The 21,402-nt window shown below is 33.5% G+C and overlaps 1 protein-coding gene across 1 annotated transcript; it reads right to left on the bottom strand.

The window, feature by feature from the left end:
- Window positions 1-4,066: 4,066 nt before the first annotated feature.
- On the bottom strand, window positions 4,067-9,030 carry LOC147067983 (hexamerin-1.1-like). The gene is made up of 7 exons (XM_085953150.1): window positions 8,923-9,030; window positions 7,262-7,395; window positions 6,336-7,160; window positions 5,954-6,111; window positions 5,608-5,855; window positions 5,092-5,304; window positions 4,067-4,664 (listed from the first exon to the last, which is right to left on the bottom strand). Exons 1-7 carry the CDS (start codon window positions 9,002-9,004, stop codon window positions 4,228-4,230), a joined length of 2,097 nt encoding a protein of 698 aa, XP_085809276.1. The 5' UTR covers window positions 9,005-9,030; the 3' UTR covers window positions 4,067-4,227.
- Between the last annotated feature and the right edge of the window lie 12,372 nt (window positions 9,031-21,402).

Genomic DNA, 21,402 nt, shown 5'->3' with positions numbered 1-21,402 from the left:
ATCCGCACCATAATGTACCTTAATACAATAATAGTTTTGATATAATATACGGTTGGTTGACGAACTTCTACTCTCATTCCGACATTCTCTACGACTGTGTACATGCTATATCTATGTAGTAAATAAATTGTAGATAAATGCTGAGATACATGTAGATATTGATGATGTTGTTGAGTTTAATGTCATTTATAAGGATCGCTTTTGGGTCAGCAAAGCAGTTTAGTATTACTTTTGTGTTCGAGATCATCGATTATAATTATTGCTTTAAACATATTTTACGTACTTTACGGGTTTGATTTGCATCTACTCTAACCTGTCTTAGAATGAGTAGATACCATAATTTTACAGATAATTCAGACACATTGTAATATAAAATAGGTACATGAATAAACTAGAAAGTCAAACGAATGTAGGTAAGAAGGCACCTAAAGCCACAAAATAATATATTTTCAATTCAATTTTAATTTATTTTACATATTGTGGACATTACAAATCATAAGTTTAAGACGTTCACAACATGACATTTAGAAACAAAGAAATATTATTAAAACAGTATTATGTAATACTGTAATTATGCAATATTAAGTTATTCTACAGTATAAATGTGTAAATACAAAAAATATGAAGTATATAGGTACAAGGAAGTACACCGGATGAGTTAAGCAGACCCTATTTTAAGAATTTATAAAATAACATCCACCTATACTCATTCTCACGTAGATGGAATATATCAACATCCGAAGCAATTTGGTTGAACAGAGTTATTGCCCTCCCGATTGGCATCACCAATGGCAGGTTAGTTCAGTTCCTCGGGAGAACAGACAACTGATGCTCCCGATTTCTAAGATAGTTATCAGGGACACACAAGTCAATATTACCAAGAATGGCAGAGTTCTCATTCACACCACGTATTAGTCGAAAAAAATACGTGGCCAAATATTGATATCTTCTAGCACTTAAACTACAGTATGTAAGCATACCTAAGAGAAAGTCAGTTGGATAAAGCCACGGATAGTATCCATATAACCTCAAATAAAAGAGTCTCAAAAATTTCTTTTGAACTCGCTCCACCATAAGGTCATATTTCAACTGATGCGGGGCCCAAACAATCGACCCATTCTCAAGCCGGCTTCTCACTAAGGAATTATAAAGAATTATAAAGAAAATCATTATTGTAAAACTTCTAATAAATGAATGTCAAATTATCTATTTCAAGCCAGTTAAAATATTAGTCACTAGGAAATAAAAATACTTTACATCTAAAAATCGCACGTACATACAAGATTACCAATTCGGTCAAATGCTCCACGAGCATTGCGTGATTTGGTCTCATCGCTATTATATACCTACTAACTGCCATCTGTTACAGCTACAAATAATTCACGACGAACTGCATACGTATCATATAATTTACCGGAGACGCGATTTATCGCCTGTCAATTCATTATTCAAAGGTAGATACTTAAATCATTATATTGTTATAATAATCGATTAATTTTCGAAAACTTTATAGTTAATTTATTTAAAATTAGATATGTTCTGATGATGTGTAATAAACTGTAATAAAAATATCTTACCCGTGCATTCGTTGTGGACTTTTTTAGTGCAGCATTAATATTTCATTTTCCCTAATTTAATTTTATGGGTGAACTTATGTGTTATACTCATTTATGATTATGTTTAACAATATCATAATGCCATTATTGACATGCTTACAATAATATTTACATAATTTAACTTATGACTATAATTATATTGAAGAGAGACCAAAGCTATACACATTTGTGATGGTTATTTTAAAAAGCCGTTGTTCCCTCACACCAAGTTAGAAATGGTGTAAGATTATGGACGTACACCGTATACATTTATGCTGAGGGTTGGTTAGTAGTTATGGGCCCCAGCAAAGATTAGAATTAAATCACCCATGGTCTGAATCATAAATACGTTTGTTAATTTGAAAAACTTATGAAAATTTGAATTTGCCAAATATGAGTAGCACAATCTTTCTAAAATATCCCCCATAATCCAATACAACTCGAGAGCTTACTTTTTACAACGTTTTTCTTAGCTCGTATTCTTATTTGTCCGGTGGTTGTTTGTCCGGTACAAATCTTGCAATCGATTTTTAACTAACTTTCCGACTAGCTAGACATTTGAAACTTTTAGAATATATCAGAACACGGTGCCAATGCATTTTTTAATACTTTTAGCCATCTTTAAGTAGAATTGATTTAATTTTCAGTTAATTCTGTTTTGTATGAAAAGTTATTTCGGAAGAAATCCGTAAAAAGTAAAACTATTATTGGTTGGTAAGTGGGTCCTAGCAACTAAATTATTAATATTAATATATACGTGCGTTACTATGGAAATCAATATGACATTTCAGTATTAGTTCTATCAAGTACAATTTTTTTTTGATCGTTTAAACTAGTCAAGTCAAGTTTATATGATTCAACAGAAAATTTAAAAACGTTGTATATAAAAAGTTCTTTTTATGTTGTAACTATTTGGCTTACCTTTCCAAATATTTAAAAAAAATCGTCCAGGCGGTATCTTGAAATTGATGATGGTTTCTGATAACTTGGTAATCTTTATTATTAGTTCCATAATTCCAGTTCAATAGTTCAGAAGATTGATGGAATGCCATAATAAAAATTAAGTCAAGCTATGCGTTTCAGCCAGCGAGTACTTCAGTTGTATGACTACTAGTTAATTTCGTCGCAGCGGCTAAATTGGTAAAGCATGGCCGGAATCCGATGCATGCAGGTTCGAGTCCTGTCCGGCGTCATATTTTTTTCTAATAGGTATGCTTCAAAAATATTTTGAAATGATGTGTAGGTATTTATACTAAATTTCTCCGCGGCATACTCTCGTTTCACTCCCTCGAATCTCGGTAGTGAATTTCCTCTTTAAAACAATCTCTTATACTTTAATTAAGGGATAATATTTTTAAATCGGAATATTCTTAGGAAAATTAACTCTTGCGTCGTCGATGTCATGACATTTTTTTCACTATCTACTGGTTCTTCGTATCAATCTTACGAGTTTCTAGGCCAAGTTCTGTTCGAATCGTCAATGCATTGCTCGAAGATATATACACATTCAAGGGCAGCTCTACCTTAAGGGTTCATAGAGACCATCCCCACATCGTTATCATGACAAAAATACACCTCCAAAATTTTTATCATTGTCATAATATACCTACTTAATAACATGATTAAATGAACTAGGTATTTAATTTATTTTATCCATCTAAACCCGTCGCAATTTTATAAAGATTTTTATTATTATTATTATACAAATAAATAGAGCAATGATTTTTAATTATGTAATGATGATTACGTGGTATTAAAATAATTAAATACGCCTTATTTCACGTTGATACCTATTACAAATTAAGAAAGCTATGGAGTTTATTTTTCGATGACCGGGGTCACTCAGTCCCATCCCGCCAGCGTGGTACAAATCTTGTTTTACAAATAATGTGAATGCATCAGCGTTAGTATACTACGAATACTGGGGAGCGAATCAAATATCCTCTAGGTGAGTAAAAACGCTAGCTGTATGTTGTTGTTCAAAACTGATAATGTAAGTCTATAATAATTATTATTAATTAATTTATTCTTTTTAAGCATGCTTTTTAGATGTGATTAATACATTGGACGCTAAAGACGAACCTAGCGCGTAACGATTAGGTGGCCAATCGATTTAATTAGTATGCTATTCAAACGTGGTAATTAAAAAGTAATTATCAAGTCAGCAGTCAATGTGTTGTAACGACTTAGATAATCATGTTATTTATTTTAAAAAATTACTAATTTCCTCATTAATAAAATCATATTATTATAAATAGCTTGGTACATAATGCATAATATGAGAAAGTAAGTAGGTATGTATATTTAATAATTAATGGCCAAACCTCACCATCTAGAAAGTCGACAAGCCGCCACTGCATTCAGTGATACGTATTTTATGTTTTGTAAAATGTTGTCTTGGCTTGTCTGTAATATATTGCTTGTGTAAATAAATAATTAATTATTTATACCAAATGATAATATAAAAAATATTGTGTATCACTATAGTTTTTTATTGCTTTGTAAGGTTACACCTATTACAGTTTTTAATCGGGTAAACCTAGCAATAAACAGGCATAAGATGTCGTACAGTAGGAATTAAATACATTCAAGAAAGTATATTATCATAAACTAAGTTGAAGAACATATAAGCTTAATGGGCTTGGTTCAAATCAGCTTCTTGCTTGTGGAAGATGTATACATCCTCGAAGTGCAAGTTGTTGACATGGAATGAGTTCTCATCGACGGGCCTGTTGAAGGGATATCCCATAGGAAGTCCATCAATGAAGCGGTTTCCGCTGCCAACGCCGGTGGAAACAACCTTGTTGTATTCACCGGTAGCTTTCGGGGCCTCAACGTACGGGGTGATCATGACGAACATGTAGTAAGGCATGCCTCCCTTCCTTCCCTTGGGGAGGACGAGCCTCTGGGGGAAGCTGTTATGGGCCTCGGTCAGATCCAGATGGAATTCCTTGGTTCCTTCGATTCCAGCGTTGAAAGCCTTGTACAGCTCCCTGGATGGGGTAGTATCCTTGACGCTCCACATGAAGTCAGCTGAGTTGCGCTGGACGGTGTTCTTGCCACTCTTCACTGCAAACAAACATCATACAAAACGGTCAATATACATGACAGTTGACACTACTATCACCAATAATTGGGAATCGCTTTTTCGATTATAATAGCAATGTAGAAGGTTTTTTAATCTTGGACTTGGAATAGTTTACCATGATTTCAGAGATGCTTTTGAATAAAAATAATCATATATTTGGTTCCTACTTCAATATATAGGTATGGCATAATTAATCTAAATAGTAATAGCCTCATTTAGACTTATGGTTTTCTAATACAGCTCAAAACACTACAATAATAAGATTATGAATTTTTGTGGTTCTGTACCTACTATAATATGTTTATATCGTAGAGGAGAAACGAGTTGACATAACTGAATTTTTGTAAAAGTCAGACACTCAGAGAGGGTTGTAGTACAAGAAGAAGAATACGATAAGTAAGTACTCACATTCATAGACGAATTGATCAAGCTCAACGAAGTTCATCCTGTTCTTGTCCAAAGTCATAACGTGTCCCTTTCCATCATACTTGGGTCCAAGGAAGAGCTTGAACACAACCTTGGAAGCCTTCTCGGCAACGACGTTGGTGGTCACGGTGAAGGCCTTGTGGTTTAGACGGTGCTGGCGAGCCTTGATGATCATATCATCTTCCATCTTCTCGGCTAAATTGGGCAAAATAAATAATAAATTATCGTTAATTATGAAACTTGTATTAAAAAATACTCTTGAACCAAGTAACAATTATAATAATAACTCGTAATAAAATTACTTATCGTATAAATATATTTTCTATTTTAATATTCAAAAATTGCTATTTCGGTTAAAGGTATCTATTATCTAAAATAATAGTTCATTAGTATAAAGTATATTTTCTAAGTATTATAGTAGACTCAGGAGTCACAAATTTTGAGATAGGTTTTCTATCAATTAATAGCAATAGTACTGTATTCATTGTGATTAATTACCTTCTTGCTTAGACTGGTAAACTACATTAGTGATTTCGGTATCATAATGATCGAAATATGTGATGAGCTTCTCAACTTCAACGTTCTCGATCTTGACTCCTGGGTAGTTGAGTTCTTCCTTGGTGTAAGGCTCGAACGTGTTCTGGAACTGGATGAAGAATCCAATGTAACGCTTGAACAGCTGGTAGAACATGGGATCACGAAGGGAGGTTTGGTATTGTTCAAGAACAGATGGAGCCAGTTTTTGCCTGTAATAATAATTAATTTTCATCAATAAGCACAGTGATTAGACAGTATGTATATTATATTATTAATCTCAATGTTTTTGTAATAATTTATGTGTTACCAAGTTGTGGGTTTGGGTGAGTTTCCGAGCAACATCCTGGCGATGAACTGGGCGTATCTGTAGAACTGGAGATCGGGGGTATCGTCGTTGGATTCAATGATGCTAGCGAGCTTATCAATAGTAGTGTAAGTATCTAACTTGATGATGGATCCGTCTTTCTGTAAGATTGAAATAAAATTGCATATAATTGTTGTAATATGTTGGGATATTGATAACCAAATCGTTTCTGAACATACATCGTTTTGAAAATACTTCTGAGAAAATATATGTATGTTCAATAATTAGAATGTTACATTCTTAAATCTTGTGAATCATTCATTTCGTTGAATAAAAAAAAAAAAAATTGATATGGTTTGTGTTTATTGCGAAGATGTTTACTCACGTTTTCGAGGTGTCCTTGGTCGATAGCGTCACGGATGCGTCTTTCATAATCTTCGACTTGGGTAAGATGAGTCAAGTATTCTTCCTGGGCAACATGGAAGTGGTTGGGCCTGGATGGGAACTCCATGCCGTTGTGGTACCTCAAAGATGGATAATAACCGGTCTCAACTGGCCAGTTCCATGAGAAGTCGGGGATTTCTCCAAGTCCGTTAGACAATCTCTCGAGATAGTAACGGGCCAACAACTGCTGGTGAACGTAGTAGAAAACTTCTCCGCGCCTGTCGTTTGTGATTCCAGATTGCTTGCCCTCCATCCAGAATGGATAATCCAAATGGTAGTTATAGTAGAAAGAACTAAGACCAATATCTTCGGTGAAGTACGACATTTTTTGCTCATCGTTGTAATCTACATACCATCCGGTGTAGTTGGCATTGATGATGACTGAGCCACCTTCTCCAGTCTGGATGTAAGGAGATACGTGTTCGTGGTGTCCTTGCATCTTAGTCTGGTATGCCTGTTGGATAACTTCATCACTGAAGAAGAAGTATGGATGGATTTCGTACAGTTCGGGGAGAATGATGCCTTGGCAATCTGGACGATGCAAAACAGCAATGCTGAGAGTGTAGACGAACATCTGTTCGTTGACGTGCTCACGAGCCCAGCAGGCGGTGTTGTAGAAAGTTTCATAGTCCTTGGCGTGGAAGAACATGTTGTAAAGAGCCTCAGCCTCATCCCTGACCTGATGATGCATGACAGAGAAAATTCTTCCCTGAGGCAAGAGTTGGCCATGGTAATGATAAAGCCAACGCTTAACGGCAGCGGCGTCCTGAAAATAGTCAATAAAACATCCATATGAGCATTATTAAATCCAACAGTATTCTGGTTTAAAGAAGGCATATTATTCGTCAATGGTAAAGTAATTCTTACAGTATACTTATCCATGTTAGCTTCGATGTCATAGGCCTTGCCCATTTTTACTTGGTCACTGTGGATGTTGGGTTGGTGGACATGATAGAGCAGGCGGAAGATATCCTTCTGCTTTACCAAGAACTCCTTATCAGCTGTAAACGGAATTGATACAGAATTTTAATTTTCGCTAATGATTATAAAGTATTGGAGTGTGTTTTTTTTTATAATATCGCTTTACAACAATTTAATTTAAAACTATAAAATAACTACACGAGAAAAAATATAAATAGGTACATACTAATAATTTCTAAAAAATGGTAAAGGGGCTGTAGAAAATGACTCTAGTTGGTATCCGGTTGACCTAATAACTAGTTGGTTGTTGTATAGAATACGAAGCCGTTAATCACAAGATTGAACCTACGGCTGGTCAAAAAATGCATGTTGTTTTTTCAATGTACATTTGATCCAGTGTAAGGACCCAATGTATTGGGCGAATCGCAACTAATGTATATCCACTTTGTGGAGGCCCGTATGTTCCGTTTACTAGCGAACATAGTAATTTACTATATTATCACAGTTTCAATCAATATTCAAAGATTTTTGTGTTACCTATGCGAAATCAAATTTAATCTGTCTGTTGTCATCTTTTTCATCTTGTTTCATCATTTATATTGTCATCGATAATTATTATTATTTTGTCAATATTTCTAGCAATAATTGTTAAAGTTAACTACATATTATTATGTACATTAGATATGCCTTCCACTTACTGCGAAAATCCATTAACTCCAAAAATATATACAATTGAGATAAATTACTTTCAAAGTTTTCTTACATATTGTGCATACAAGTTAGTACTTAAAACAATACATATTTATATATAAGACCCACTATATTCAAGGCGCGGCTAGAAAATGTGAATTTCGATAGTAGTGCCATTGCTTGTACTTCGAATGCAATTTATGGTAAACTGTTTGTAGAAAATGACGATCGTTTCATATTATATAAAAATGGAAATACTTGAATTAATATCAAAATATGTAGTCGAAGATCTTCATTTACTACGAACAGGTTACCATGATGTGTTCGAAGTTACGCAATAACCTAGCACTACCATCGGAAACCGGCCTTTTAGTGCTGAGGCTAAGGAACACAAAATTAATGGGAACTGGCTTACTATAAATATCTCGAGTGTGGAAAAATATTGGATAAACTTAACCACGTGTTAAAGAATGTGCTATTTTCAATAGTTGATAATATGTATTTGAGTTTGTCACGTTAATATAACGTGCTTTCAATCTTTGAGAATAGTCGACGCGGTTTTATTTACTTGGGTTTTATGGCGGTTAGGCCATAAACTACCCTGCTTCAGAACTTCCATAGCGATGGATTTTACATAATATTATATATTTATTAATCTGTTCTGTGGCCGCGGCCTAGATTTATCAGAGATTTGATTTATATATTATAACTTAAATTTCTCTTGTTAGATAATAAATATGAGGTGATAGATTACTTCAATCGAAATATCTCGAAAGAAGATTATTTCAAAAAGACGTGGAGTTAACAGATCTTAGAGTTAGAGTTTTAGTCGAATATATTGATAGTACCGAGTATCTGGAGCGTAATTAATAGTAACAAGGGGAAACTAATGGTAAATAGGTAAAGGGTGAACTTACCGACTTTGGTTTCGTACTTATGCTCCACCAACGTGGCCGAAGCCAACGCCACCATAAAAAACAAAACCAGTAAAAGCTTCATTGCTCGACACTGTCGAATAATGCAGTAACAAGTCAACGCATCTGACTGCCTTTTTATATCAAAATGTATAATTGTGATAAGTGGTGTTACCTTCTGACCGTAGATTATAATGTTCGTTAATAATTTATCTTACTTCGATAACTTGATATAATAACAATATGTTGCCAAGCTAATAATTATGATTTAGTTGCATTTTACGTAATTAGTAATGATAAAAAAAAAAAAAACAAAAGATTATAATGGTTATTAAATTTTTCAAAAAAGCCAAATCATCATTTCCGCTCCGAGATATGGCATATAGACCTCCAGTGACGTCCCTAGAGAAAGTGCGTCCCCAGGGAATGGGTGCCACCATGGGAATTGAAATATCTAACGGGTGTGGAGTAACAGGCATCAGTTGCCTGTTATAATATTGATGTAAATTTTATAAATGCATGTTTTAGAAAACCATTTTGTAAAATTATAAGTAGGTATTATTATAATTTTTTAACATACCAATGATTACCATACCTAGTTCATCGCACGTAGATTTAAATAATGTTATATGTATAAAAACTAACCAATATATTTATACTTATTATAGATATGACCAGGTAACAGGGAATTAATGGAAACTGAAATAACTAACGGGTGTGGAGTAACAGGCAATTGATTTCGAGTGTGGAAGAATATGGGATAAATTTAAACACGTGTTAAGAATACGCTTGTCTTTCGTTTTGACAACTGCTCTCGGTTTATGTACTGACGCTCATTCAATATTGGTGTATTCGAAGGTTCGAACTCGATTCGATATTTTTTTATTAAAAAAGAATACGTAATTTAGATGTTTCAAAAACCGTCATGTCACCTTCTAAAAAAATGTGTACATAATTGTTTTTTAATTTGTAGAAACTTTCTTTAGAAAAAATAATTTTCTTTGTATTGGCAGTATTGTTTGTAAATAATACAAAATGGCAGTCTGTTATTGATGTCTTGCTTTGCTTATTTACTTGCGTGCCTACACTTTATGTGTGATGTTATAATTATTATAGCCCATTTAACTAAATAATGATGCTGTATTCGTATTGTAATGTTGAAGAAAACCCTCATCTATAGAGATGCCGACTAAACATTTGGAAGTGAAGCAAAAAATCATCCCTTGTCTATTAATTTTCATACAAATCTCGAGCGTTTCTAATCTAGGTATTCCTTATTTGTTGTGTATAAAAATTGCACTTACGATAAACTAAAACTTGCTTAAACGATTTCCATAATGTAATTACAGAGTCTATCTGAAAGAAGAAAAGTTTTTTTCAACATATTTAGTTATAACACTAATCCAAATTATTTTCATCTTAGTGTGGCCCTGCCAAATAAATCTCATATGATATGTGAATTTACACCAATATTCTGTACAAAATGACTAGCAGGCAATTTTAATCTTCGTAATCGCGAACGATGAGGTGATATCAACGTCCAATAGTAATTAAAACTAGAAAGATAACTATACTTTGGCAATATAAATTTAAACCCCGAGAAATCAACTTCTTCATATTTATTGCTCAAAGGAAGATTTCTGTCAAGCATGTCCATGGCGAAAGAACTTCTAGGTGTAAAACTCAATTTGTGTTGTCAGGGTTTTTAGCTCATCGCTCCAACCTGCTCAGATCACCGGTAGACAGGGAAAATACTTCAATCAAAAGCATTGCTGACGTCGGTAACGGAAATGGCACAACACGAAGAAAAATTAAATTTAAACACAATATATAAAAGCCAGGCCCGATCTTATAATGAATTAAGTTCAATCGGGTCTCACACACTAGAGGGCCTCGCACCTGTGTGGCTTGGAATGTCGCAATAGAAAAAAAAACAGAAAACTTGAATTTTCATATTAATTAAGTATTTTCTTGTAAACATTGAAAATGCGGGACACTTGTACAGTAAAATCTGACGACATTATAACATATTCATCGTGTTTTTGATGACGATATTTACAACCACTAACTACTTCGATAAACACATTCAAAATGAGCTCATTTTCATCATGGGTGATGCTATTGAAAACAATATTATTGTTAGGCTAATAATAACGGCTAACTATTTTGTTGTCTTCCAATTCTTATCTGTTTTTACTCATGTTGCTCTTCAGCTGGAAATTTATGTTTTCTAAAAATATATATTATTAATAATGCTGATAAAAGGGGAATTAATTAGACAAGTAGTTTTGTTATACCTATTATCAAAATGACCAATATATTGTTATTAGTATATATTATGTAATATAACTATCAGCGATCGAAATGGACAGGAACGCACCGGAACGCCGTTGTGGTTCGTGGAATTCCAAAATATACCGTTCCGGCTCGTGGATTCATTTAAAATTGCGTTGCGGTTCGTTAGATTGAGATATTTATGTGTGAATGTATCTTTTAAAGTTTTTCTCAAAATTAAAAATTAACGAAGTTATGTCATGCCGGGCGTGCAAGGGTTCAAAATAAAATTTATGACATCCCTAAATTTCTTTCAATTTTCTTTTTTGTGTCGATACATCCGTGTCTAAATGCATTGTCTAAACACTCCAAATAATTGAATACTTACATAAAAAAAGTAACTGCAGCTGCAAGCTACAAAAGAATTGTGCCTTTGCTGACATTGTTTGAAAACCTTTTGTACTTAAATAACTTAAATTTAATAAAAAATAAAGTTGGCACCTACATATTTGTATAATAATTTTTAAAGTATGAAACATCTCAGTACAGTCTCGCTTTTACCTTTGACTGGTATGCATTGCGAATTTACTTACCTACTAATTTATTACTTATATTTTATTGTGAGTGATAAAATTTATTTATTTTCATCGCCATCTAATCGCCGTGTTAATTTTATACCCACGTCTATTTTTGCGGGCAAAATTTTCGGTGGCAAAATTAATATGATAAAGTTTGGTAATTTAAATCGTACAATTCCGCTAAAATATACTTATTAGTGATAATCGCTTGTTTTTTAAAACATTTTGTATTATTTAAATTTGTTCTCTTAAAATTTGGTTAACCATCTCAACAGGCGATACCTTTCTATATATTAGGTACATATAAGTATATTTTTGTCGTTGGTATCCAAACTGATTTAACATATAATGCTGTTGACCAGTGGCCACAAGCAGATTTTTTTCATTTTGAAAATGATAAATATGAGTGGATATTTATAAATTTTATGAAGGTTTAATTAAGTAGAAGGTACTTCGTGTAAATCTGCTAAAACATTAAGAATTCACTCCGATAAGCATTTAAGATCGACAATACAGTTGAAACAGGGTTTTATGATTCAATGTCATTTCAACAATTGACTCGACGTGTTAAAAAATATTTATGACGTGTCGTAAACCCTTATTTTTACAATGAATAATGAATGAATGCACCATTATGCCATTTTCCTACAAAAATGTTTTTGGTATGAAACTATTGAATAGCCTACCGTAATTAGTTTATTTTTAAGGACGTTTCTATTGTGTTATAATTACATACGTTGTAACTTGCTACTTTAAAAATAATAGAAATAATAGATACCTACTATGTAGAGAACTTTTAGTTAATTTTTGTTTGTAAATTTGTTTTAAAAAAATAGGAATATCCTCCAATAAAATTTTATTACTATCATAATAATAAATTATTGTTCTGTATTATCATTATTCATCACCGTGGCAATAATAATGACTATAATGAGACTAGGTAAGGACAAACATCACAAATTGAATCGTTTAGTTCAAAATACACTCACAAATTAGGTAGGTACGTGTTCAGTGCGGACAACAAATAATTTTAGATGGTAGTCATAGATTAAATAAATACGGTGGTAAGTTCTTTAATCTGAGGTGGTAAGTGTACGTATATTACAATAATGGTAACCAAAGCATCATCATTGTAACATATAGGTCATGGTCTCCACAACGAGGGGCTGAGAGGGCTCTAGCCTGGGAGCCCGTGCTCAGGAAGAGCCCGGCGAGGCGAATCGACCAGATAAGTGAGATAAACACACATCACAAATTTGCTTTAATAGTAAAAAAAAGAAGTTTCTTACAATAATATTATTTATAGTTATGTGGTTATACGAAACAATTTTTAATTGTGTATCAATACTCGACATCTCCATAATTCGTATGGATGTTTTAAAATATACAATGAAACACTAAATATACAGATTATTGTTACCCCGTACATACTGCCTTTATTCTTAGCGATAAGAAGGGAGCCCCACCAAAGATCCTAGCCTGGGGGCCTGCTTCACGATGTGGGGCCCATGGTATAGGTATATACATACACAACAATATTAGTCCTTATAATGTTGAATATAGGTAGGTACCTACTGATTAATGACAATTTTATATTATTCTATAGGAATCGTGTTTAGCAACTCGAGTTGCACCTTCCGTCATGTTTTATCTTATATAATTAATGATACTTCCTCTTCTTCTTCTTCCACCCTGTCACGTCCCAATATTGGGGCATAGGGCAAGCATTGGCGCCACTTCCCTCGGTCCATCGCCATGCGCCTCCCGCCATGTCAGACCTGCAGCAAATAGGTCGCCTTTGTAGCACCGCTGCAGGGTGAGGGAGGGGCGGCCACGGCGATGGAACCCTTGAGGCTGTACCACAAGGGTACGAAGTGCCGCACTCTTTGGCGGCATCCGGAATACGTGTCCCAGCCACGTAAATCGTCTCTTCGTGATAACTTCAATCACCGAAGGCTGTTGTGTCTGCTCACGAACTCGGGTATTTGTAACGCGGTCGTACCAATGTACCCCTAAGATTCGGCGGAGACATCGATTCTCAAAGCTCAAAAGCCGATAATTAATGATACACCATTGGTATAATTACGTAGTTTGGTGATGATGGCTTGAAGCTTTTCTTAGAAGTAGGTATGGCCTAATGGCCCTTATGGTGGAGAAGGTTCAAAAGAAATCTTTGAGGATCCTTTGTTTGAAGCTGTGTGGATACCATCCATGGCTTTATCCGATTGATTTATCTTAAGAACGCTTACATACTGTGTTCAACCAAATCGCTTCGGATATTGGTATATTCCTCCTGCGTGAGAAAGAGTTTATGTGAACGATTTATAAATTCTTTGTTTTATAACTTCTTAAATAATTAAATGGCGTAGTTAGCTCTATCGGTGTACAGATATGTACTGTATAAATTTTGTATTTACTCGTCTCTGTATAGGTACTTACTATTTTTTCTAATAGTTGCTGCATCTATTTCTTTATTTTTTAAACACTATTTTAATACTATTTCTTTGATTTTTTTTTAAATATTCTGTGCTCGTCTTGAATCTATAATCTGTAAAATTTGCTATATGTTAATTAATTTTTAATTTGAATCTTTATGTTAGGTATGTGGATATGTTGTTTTTTAAGTTTAATTAATTAACAAACTGAACTATCCCAAATGAGACAGTAATATAAGTTATAAGCAGTGACGAGTGGTGGTAGAAGTAACATGCCTGCTGATTATGGGTGGTAGATAAAGTAAGAGTAAAGAATAATACAATTCTTGACGGTATACTTTGTTGAGACGAGGTTCTTTCGCCTGCGGCGCTGACAATCCTTGCCCACTTGCTCAATATACATCCACGTAAGAAGTTCAAAGTTTATTGTTGCATTTATACATCCAACGTACGTACGTATGTAACGAAAAAAATTAAGCATACCTTTTTTTCGGAAAATTATAGAGCGTTCCTGTTTTTTCGAGCACTGATAACTATACTATTCGCAGCGCTCTGAATGGAGCGGAACTCACAGGAGCACAGTTCTGGTTCATAAAATTTGGAATAAAATACTATGTAGTGAAAAATTAAGTACCTGCCGAAAGAGATGAAATAAAATAAGGGAGGTTTTCATTCAGGACGGATCGACCAAGGTTGAGTTAATGGTTAGATCAGTGATTCCTAACCGTATTTGTGCCATGCCCCACTTAAACGCTACAAAAATATCCATGCCCCCCCACCCCTATAGAAAAGGATCATAATTTTTATAGTTACCTAACAAATACTGGAAAAAATGAATTTCTTCAAGTAAAAAATGCACATAGGCAATAGGTGCTATTTTTAATTTAACTTTCGTAAGTAAATATGTATATTATTATGTTACATGTACAATTCGGAAGAAAATTAGTGCGATCATTATATTATCGTGTGAGGTGTTTTTATGTGAGGTACTAATTTGGTAAATTTTAATCTTAAATCTCCGCGGTTCGTGATATCAAAACGATTTTTTTTTAGTATGGGAATAAATCATGGGAATGGCAAAAGTAATTTTCTTGCTAAATTTGTCATAATTAGATATTTTATTTTTGTCTCTCGTATTTTTTATGTTGAATAGTGTTTTAAAAGACTTATCATTTTGCAATTCTGAGAGTTCTTCTATGTAGTGCATGGCTCTACCAGTTATATCTAGCAACATCGGTTGAGATATCCAAGGTGGGAAAGCAATTTCTATTAAATCTGGAAATCTGTCTTTTAACTCATTGACCATTTTTAATGATCAGCGCAATGCCCTCCAAAATATTCAAATTGCCCCCCGGTGGAGCGTACGCCCCACGTTGGGAATCACTGGGTTAGATGCAGGGCTTTATTGTCATGCAACGCGGTGGAACGGCGTTCCGGCATCCTTTTTCACGGTATTTTTAATGTTTCAAAAGCAATTAGACGAAACAATGTTCGCGCTAATGAAATGAATCTAATTATTAGCCCAATAAGAGCTTCATTGAAGACCAAAACAGTTTCGGCACTTGTTTATCAAACTCGTTGGACTACCTTTGACACTTTTCGTTCCTTCAAAATACGTTGATCGGTGGTTACCCATTGGAAGACATTCGGCCATAGACTCTAACAGACGATTTGCCAGACGAGAATTAGACTGAACTTTGGAAATCAGCATGGCCCCCACAAAGGGGGTGGACTGGCAGGGCTCTAGCCTGGGGGATCGACCAGATAAGTGAGATAAACGCACATCACAAATTTGCTATAATCGTAAAAAAAATCGCCTGCGGCACTAATTTCCTTCAGACGTATTAACATTTTAAAATATGTCGTTGTGTTATTACATTTTTTGGTTAATGTTTGCTGATACACTGAATACCCTTAATTTTACATCGAACACCATTTGAAAAACGCTACTATAGAGCGTCACACTGCTTTTAACCTTAGTGATATGTAGGGGACCCGCCAAAGATCCTGGACTGGGGGGCCGCTTCAGGATGTGGGGGCCATGGAGATCACTATACACTTTATTCAAATATAAGATGTTTTTACAACTTAAGTTGTTTATTGTAGGTATTTGTTTAATTTTTTTATGCGCTTCGTGGTATAGGAAAAGTTGTAAATGATATTTGAATTTAATTTTCTTTAGTAGGTAAGAAGTTTGGCAAGAAGTGAGTTCCGGCACCTTTGTTTTTTTTTTAAAATCCCTGGTTAGATGTATTATTATTTCTCAATTATCAAAAAAACAATGTCCACCAAGACGTACCCTCGGTCGATAATTAATAATGCAATCTGGTGTTTTCTTCTCATGATGCGTACCTATGGAGAGAATTGCAATTTATTTCTCTTTTCATGTAACCACAGAAAAAATATTTTATTTATCATACATATAATTAGAAATGATGTCAAAATAAATAATTGCAAGATAAAAAGAACTTTTTATATACAACGTTTTTAAATTTTCTGTTGAACTATTATGCTCAATATGCTCAAACTTGGACTTGATATGAAATAAATAAAAAACAAACAAACAAACAAAATAAATATAGAATACTGAAATGTCATTTTGACATTTCATTTTAATTTCCATAGTAATGCACGTGTATATTAATAATTTAGTTGCTACCACCCCCTTAGCAACCAATAATAGTCTTTTACTTTTTACGGATTATTCTGAAATAACTTTCCATACAAAACAGAATTAACTTAAAATGAATTCAATTCTGCTTAAAGATGGCTAAAAGTATTGAAAGAATGCATTGGCATCGTGTTCTGATATACCTATTCTAAAAGTTGTAAATGTCTAGCTAGTCGGGAAGTTAGTTAAAAATCGATTGCAAGATTTGTACTGGACAAACAACCACCGGACAAACAAGAATACGAGCAAATAAAAACGTTGTAAAATAGGTATAATCACTACAGAATCCAATAAAAAAATTAAATGAAAATATTTAAAATTTCCTATTATTTCATAATTTCATCATAAGAACCTCAGAAACCTATTAGAAAGAAATATATACTTGATCCCACTATATAATATTATTATATATGTATGTATAATTATATATGCTTTAATTCAGGTTGGCATACTTATATTGAATAGTTAGTTAAAATATGTCATAATTTTTCAATGACATTAATATGGACGAAGCATCTAGAAAATAAAATGACACTCACTTTGTGTCGGGTCTGCCGGATGGCGAAATTCATATTTTAATATCGGTATCCTACGCTCAAATGAACATTCTGCTTGCAAGCGGTCTGGCGACACCGCTGGGTCTGCCCATACAAAATTTCTGACTGTCAGGTTTCGACTCCACCGTTATTATTGTGTTACAAAATGCCAATGTGCCTAGTTAAAAATTGTAAAAAAATCTACTAAACACTCCAAGAAAGATGGGATATCACTTTGCATGTGTTAGTATTATTTATTATTTATAAAATGCCATTTTAAGATATTGATGAATGTTTATTCAACGCAATTGAATGACAGGAACCATTGGACAGTCAGTCGCCTGTGATTCGCTGGGCTCACTTGCGTCTAATCTCCGAGAAGTCGTAAGTAACTGAGAATCTGTTTCTAACGCAATGAGTCATGACACTAATACGCCATTACAATAAAGGTTATATTACTATAAATTCTCTAAGCTTGTATCGCATAATGGAAACGGATACGTCAATGGTCACGTGACATCTACCTATACATCTGTGAATGACTTTCATGCACAATTTCTCATGCGCGCCGGGTATGAAGTGAGTCGTCCATTTAATATGTCATCGTAATTTTTGTTATAATTATTAGGTAGGTACCTAAAAATATCTTGATGAAAATAAAATGATTATTATTTTTTTTTGGTAATTTTATTATTATCTTCAGCACCCAGACGGTAGCTACCATTGGCATGGCTATGCTTGTATCTTGGTTACCAAGGAATCTCCACTCTGCTGTCCACACAAACTTCATGTTTTTCTCAATTACTTGTGAATCCAGTAGTATTAGTGTTTATCAATAATTATTTTGTCTTAATATTTTTCCTACTACAATAAATTAGAATCATATAAATGTAGGTACTTAAGTGCGTTTATTTATATTATTTTGTATAATTATTGATGTAAATTGTATAAATGCATGTTTTAGTAAACCATTTTGTACAATTATTATAAGTAGGGTGATACCTATTATAAATTTTTAATATACCAATGATTACTATCCCTAGTTTATTGCAGTAGATTTAAAAAATGTTAAAATTATAATGTACATTATATAAAAACTAAGCAATATATTAAATTTATACTTATTATAGATATGACCAATACATTTTGAAACATTATAAAGCGTTCCGCTTTGTGTAAGTTTTTATTTCAAGTACTGATTGTAGCTTTTAAAGATTTTTCAAGTAAATTATTCGCAACGGAAAGCAACCCTTTCCTTTTGTCAACCATTATTGCATCGTAAAAAATTACACAGCGGCGCAGCTGATTCGTCAGAAAATTTAAAAAAAGCACCGATGGGTTAAAACCATTTACAAAGTTATTAAATTATTCAATTAAACCCTGCTTAACCCAAGCCATAATAGATAATAATCAAAAAATATTCATCCATCTATAAAATATCTAAAATTATATCATTAAATCTTACATAATTTTACTATCTACCTACTTGCATTGTGATTTATTTTTAAGAATGGATGTTTGTATAATTTATACAAAATTGAAATGGTAAGAATGCTTGGATGTATTTAGGAAATTATTAAAATTAGATTGTTAATATTTTTTTATTGTAGGTGGCATCAAAACCAGTCAGTGCGTCGAGCTTCTACGTCACAAATGCACCTCTAGTTATATACTATTCACTGCCCTGATAATATCTACAATAATTAACATTTAGATCTTTCTTCAAATCCTTTTTCTTTTATTAAAAAAATTACAAACTCATATTTGGAACAGCAACAATTTGCATGTATCTACCTACCTTCCTACTGTGTATGTATTGTAGAAGTTAATTATTGATAAAACATACTTGTTTGCAATACATATCATCTACATATACAATAATAATTTTAATGAGAGATAGGTATATTTAGTTGAAAAAATATTAAAGTAACCAATTATTACTAAAATTCAAACACATACATTGTGTGGCCAAATTATATTATGTTATCTTATTTTTAAATTATATATTTTTGTATTGGAAACATTTTGATTCCATTTTTTACACATGGGTCAACGATTACATTGACTCATCTAATTACCTACATAACAAATAATATTAATTAACTAAAAGTTGTTTTTGTTAAATCTTTATAATATTGTATATGTACTTGATCTCATTTTTTTTTATTAATTATCTCAATAAATAAGCCAATTTGGCGATAAATTCAACAAATATCATTTTATGCGTTATGAAAGTGAAATTTTCCTTGATCAATCAAATAAGTATACGGGCCTAGGAAATAAGTGTACCAAGTGCACAGATGATTGAGACCTTAAATTTAAGCCGACTCTCACATCTAAACTCGCCTCATCTACCACACAGCCATAAATCAAACCTTCCAAGAACGTCGATCCTGTGTTGCATATGAAGACCGCGCAGATCTACCTAGCGAGTCGCACGTAACCTTCGAAACGTATAGATATTTGGATACGGCGATCAGCGAGCCGGTATAAGAATGACCAATTCGTGGGTGTTTGTATGCGTCCTGGCATCTTGTGACTCTCTGCCCGAGAAGCGTGCAACTTGTCGATTGCAACAGATGTTTTTTTCAAACTTAACAGTCGCATTCGACCAATCTGCGGAGCTCCATTTCGCAACGTGTTTTGTGAATAACAATGACGTCACATCTACGTATTCGACATGTTGCAGGCGAGACGAGTTTTGATGTGAGTGCCGGCTATATGTGCTATTCTAATTTTATTCTTACATCGTTATCAAAGATGTTGAAGAATAGACCCATCCCAAGGAACTAGACTGCCCATGTGGAAAACCTGAACAATATGTCATCAAAATATTAAAGTTAAACTGATAAGACGTATCTAATCCGTTACAAAGTAGATTTTAAATTAATTGTGTTAGTTAGAGAGATCTCAGAGGGATTGAAAATTATGTCCAAACACCAAATAAAAAGAAATGGTATATCAATATCAAATTTCTTTTAGTATGTAATAAAACATAATGATTTCCACGTTTTGACTATATTTTTTTTTTTAAGTACTATGGAGATTGGAAAAATCATGTGATAATAATTAACTACATTCTGGAAGTTTGTTTAAATATACATCACACAACTATTATAGCAGGGTTATAGCGCCTGTACACGTGCATGTGTTTACTTGCACCAAGTGTGTATTTTAAACTATCACGATAATAACTGTTTATATGTAAAAGTGCTGACTGACTCCAATCTCATTCTTCAAGCGTAAGCGAGATGTGATGTTGTTATCGTATTGGTGCTATTTGACAGATTCAGACAGGTTCAGACAAGTTCGTAGATAATCGGTAGGTGACAAATATTTTTTCCAGCAGATTCGCCAGTATCGTTCTACTGTGTATGCGCATCCATCATGCAAGTACCAATTATTATTGGGTGAAAATTCAGAAGCTGCTGAACTTTTTTGGTCCGTACATGAAATCTTGCAACTTGCACGATAATAGATATGAAATATCCAAAGCATAACAGCAACCTATGGGTTGGGAGCCTGTATATTAGAAGCTAATGAATGCACCCCAAATCTCGTCTCGAGCAATTATCAGAAAAGGTGAATCTCGAATCCTGAGAAATAAATTTTCTTAAATTTCAAGAATTCTTATTTTTCGAGAAATGATCATTGAGATTCTCAAGATAAGTAAAAAAATATAATGAAGGTAATTTAAAACAGAAGAATAGAATATAATATCTTAATAGCCACTAAAATTTTGTTGGTTAAAAACCTATTTGGACAAGAAAAGCTAATTCGGCGCTAAAAAATCTTTGGACAAGAATAGCTAAAAAAGGTGTTAACATAGAATTGGAACGGAATATCTTTTCGCCAGTAAAAACATATTGGGCAAGAAAAGCTAAGTTGGCAAAGTTTCATGGTGAAAACACAAAAAAAAGCTCTAGAGTTCTGAATTAAAAAAAAAAACACTGATCCTCAGTATGAAATCTCTTGGCACACCACCAACC

This window comes from Rhyacophila brunnea, unplaced genomic scaffold (genome assembly GCF_057557595.1).
Source record: "Rhyacophila brunnea isolate RB1 unplaced genomic scaffold, BYU_Rbru_1.0 scaffold_3, whole genome shotgun sequence".
In the NCBI taxonomy this organism is placed as follows: Eukaryota; Metazoa; Arthropoda; class Insecta; order Trichoptera; family Rhyacophilidae; genus Rhyacophila; species Rhyacophila brunnea.
Note: the sequence above shows the minus strand (reverse complement) of the source record. Positions and strands in the feature narration are given on the sequence as shown.

Excerpts from the sequence above, each read along its gene's own strand:
- LOC147067983 (XM_085953150.1), bottom strand. The coding sequence starts at position 9,004 with ATGAAGCTTTTACTGGTTTTGTTTTTTATGGTGGCGTTGGCTTCGGCC. Across the intron at positions 6,112-6,335 it reads ACCAAGGACACCTCGAAAAC|AAAGACGGATCCATCATCAA; the intron begins GTGAGTAAACAT and ends TCAATCTTACAG. Across the intron at positions 4,665-5,091 it reads TGATCAATTCGTCTATGAAT|TGAAGAGTGGCAAGAACACC; the intron begins GTGAGTACTTAC and ends GTTTGTTTGCAG.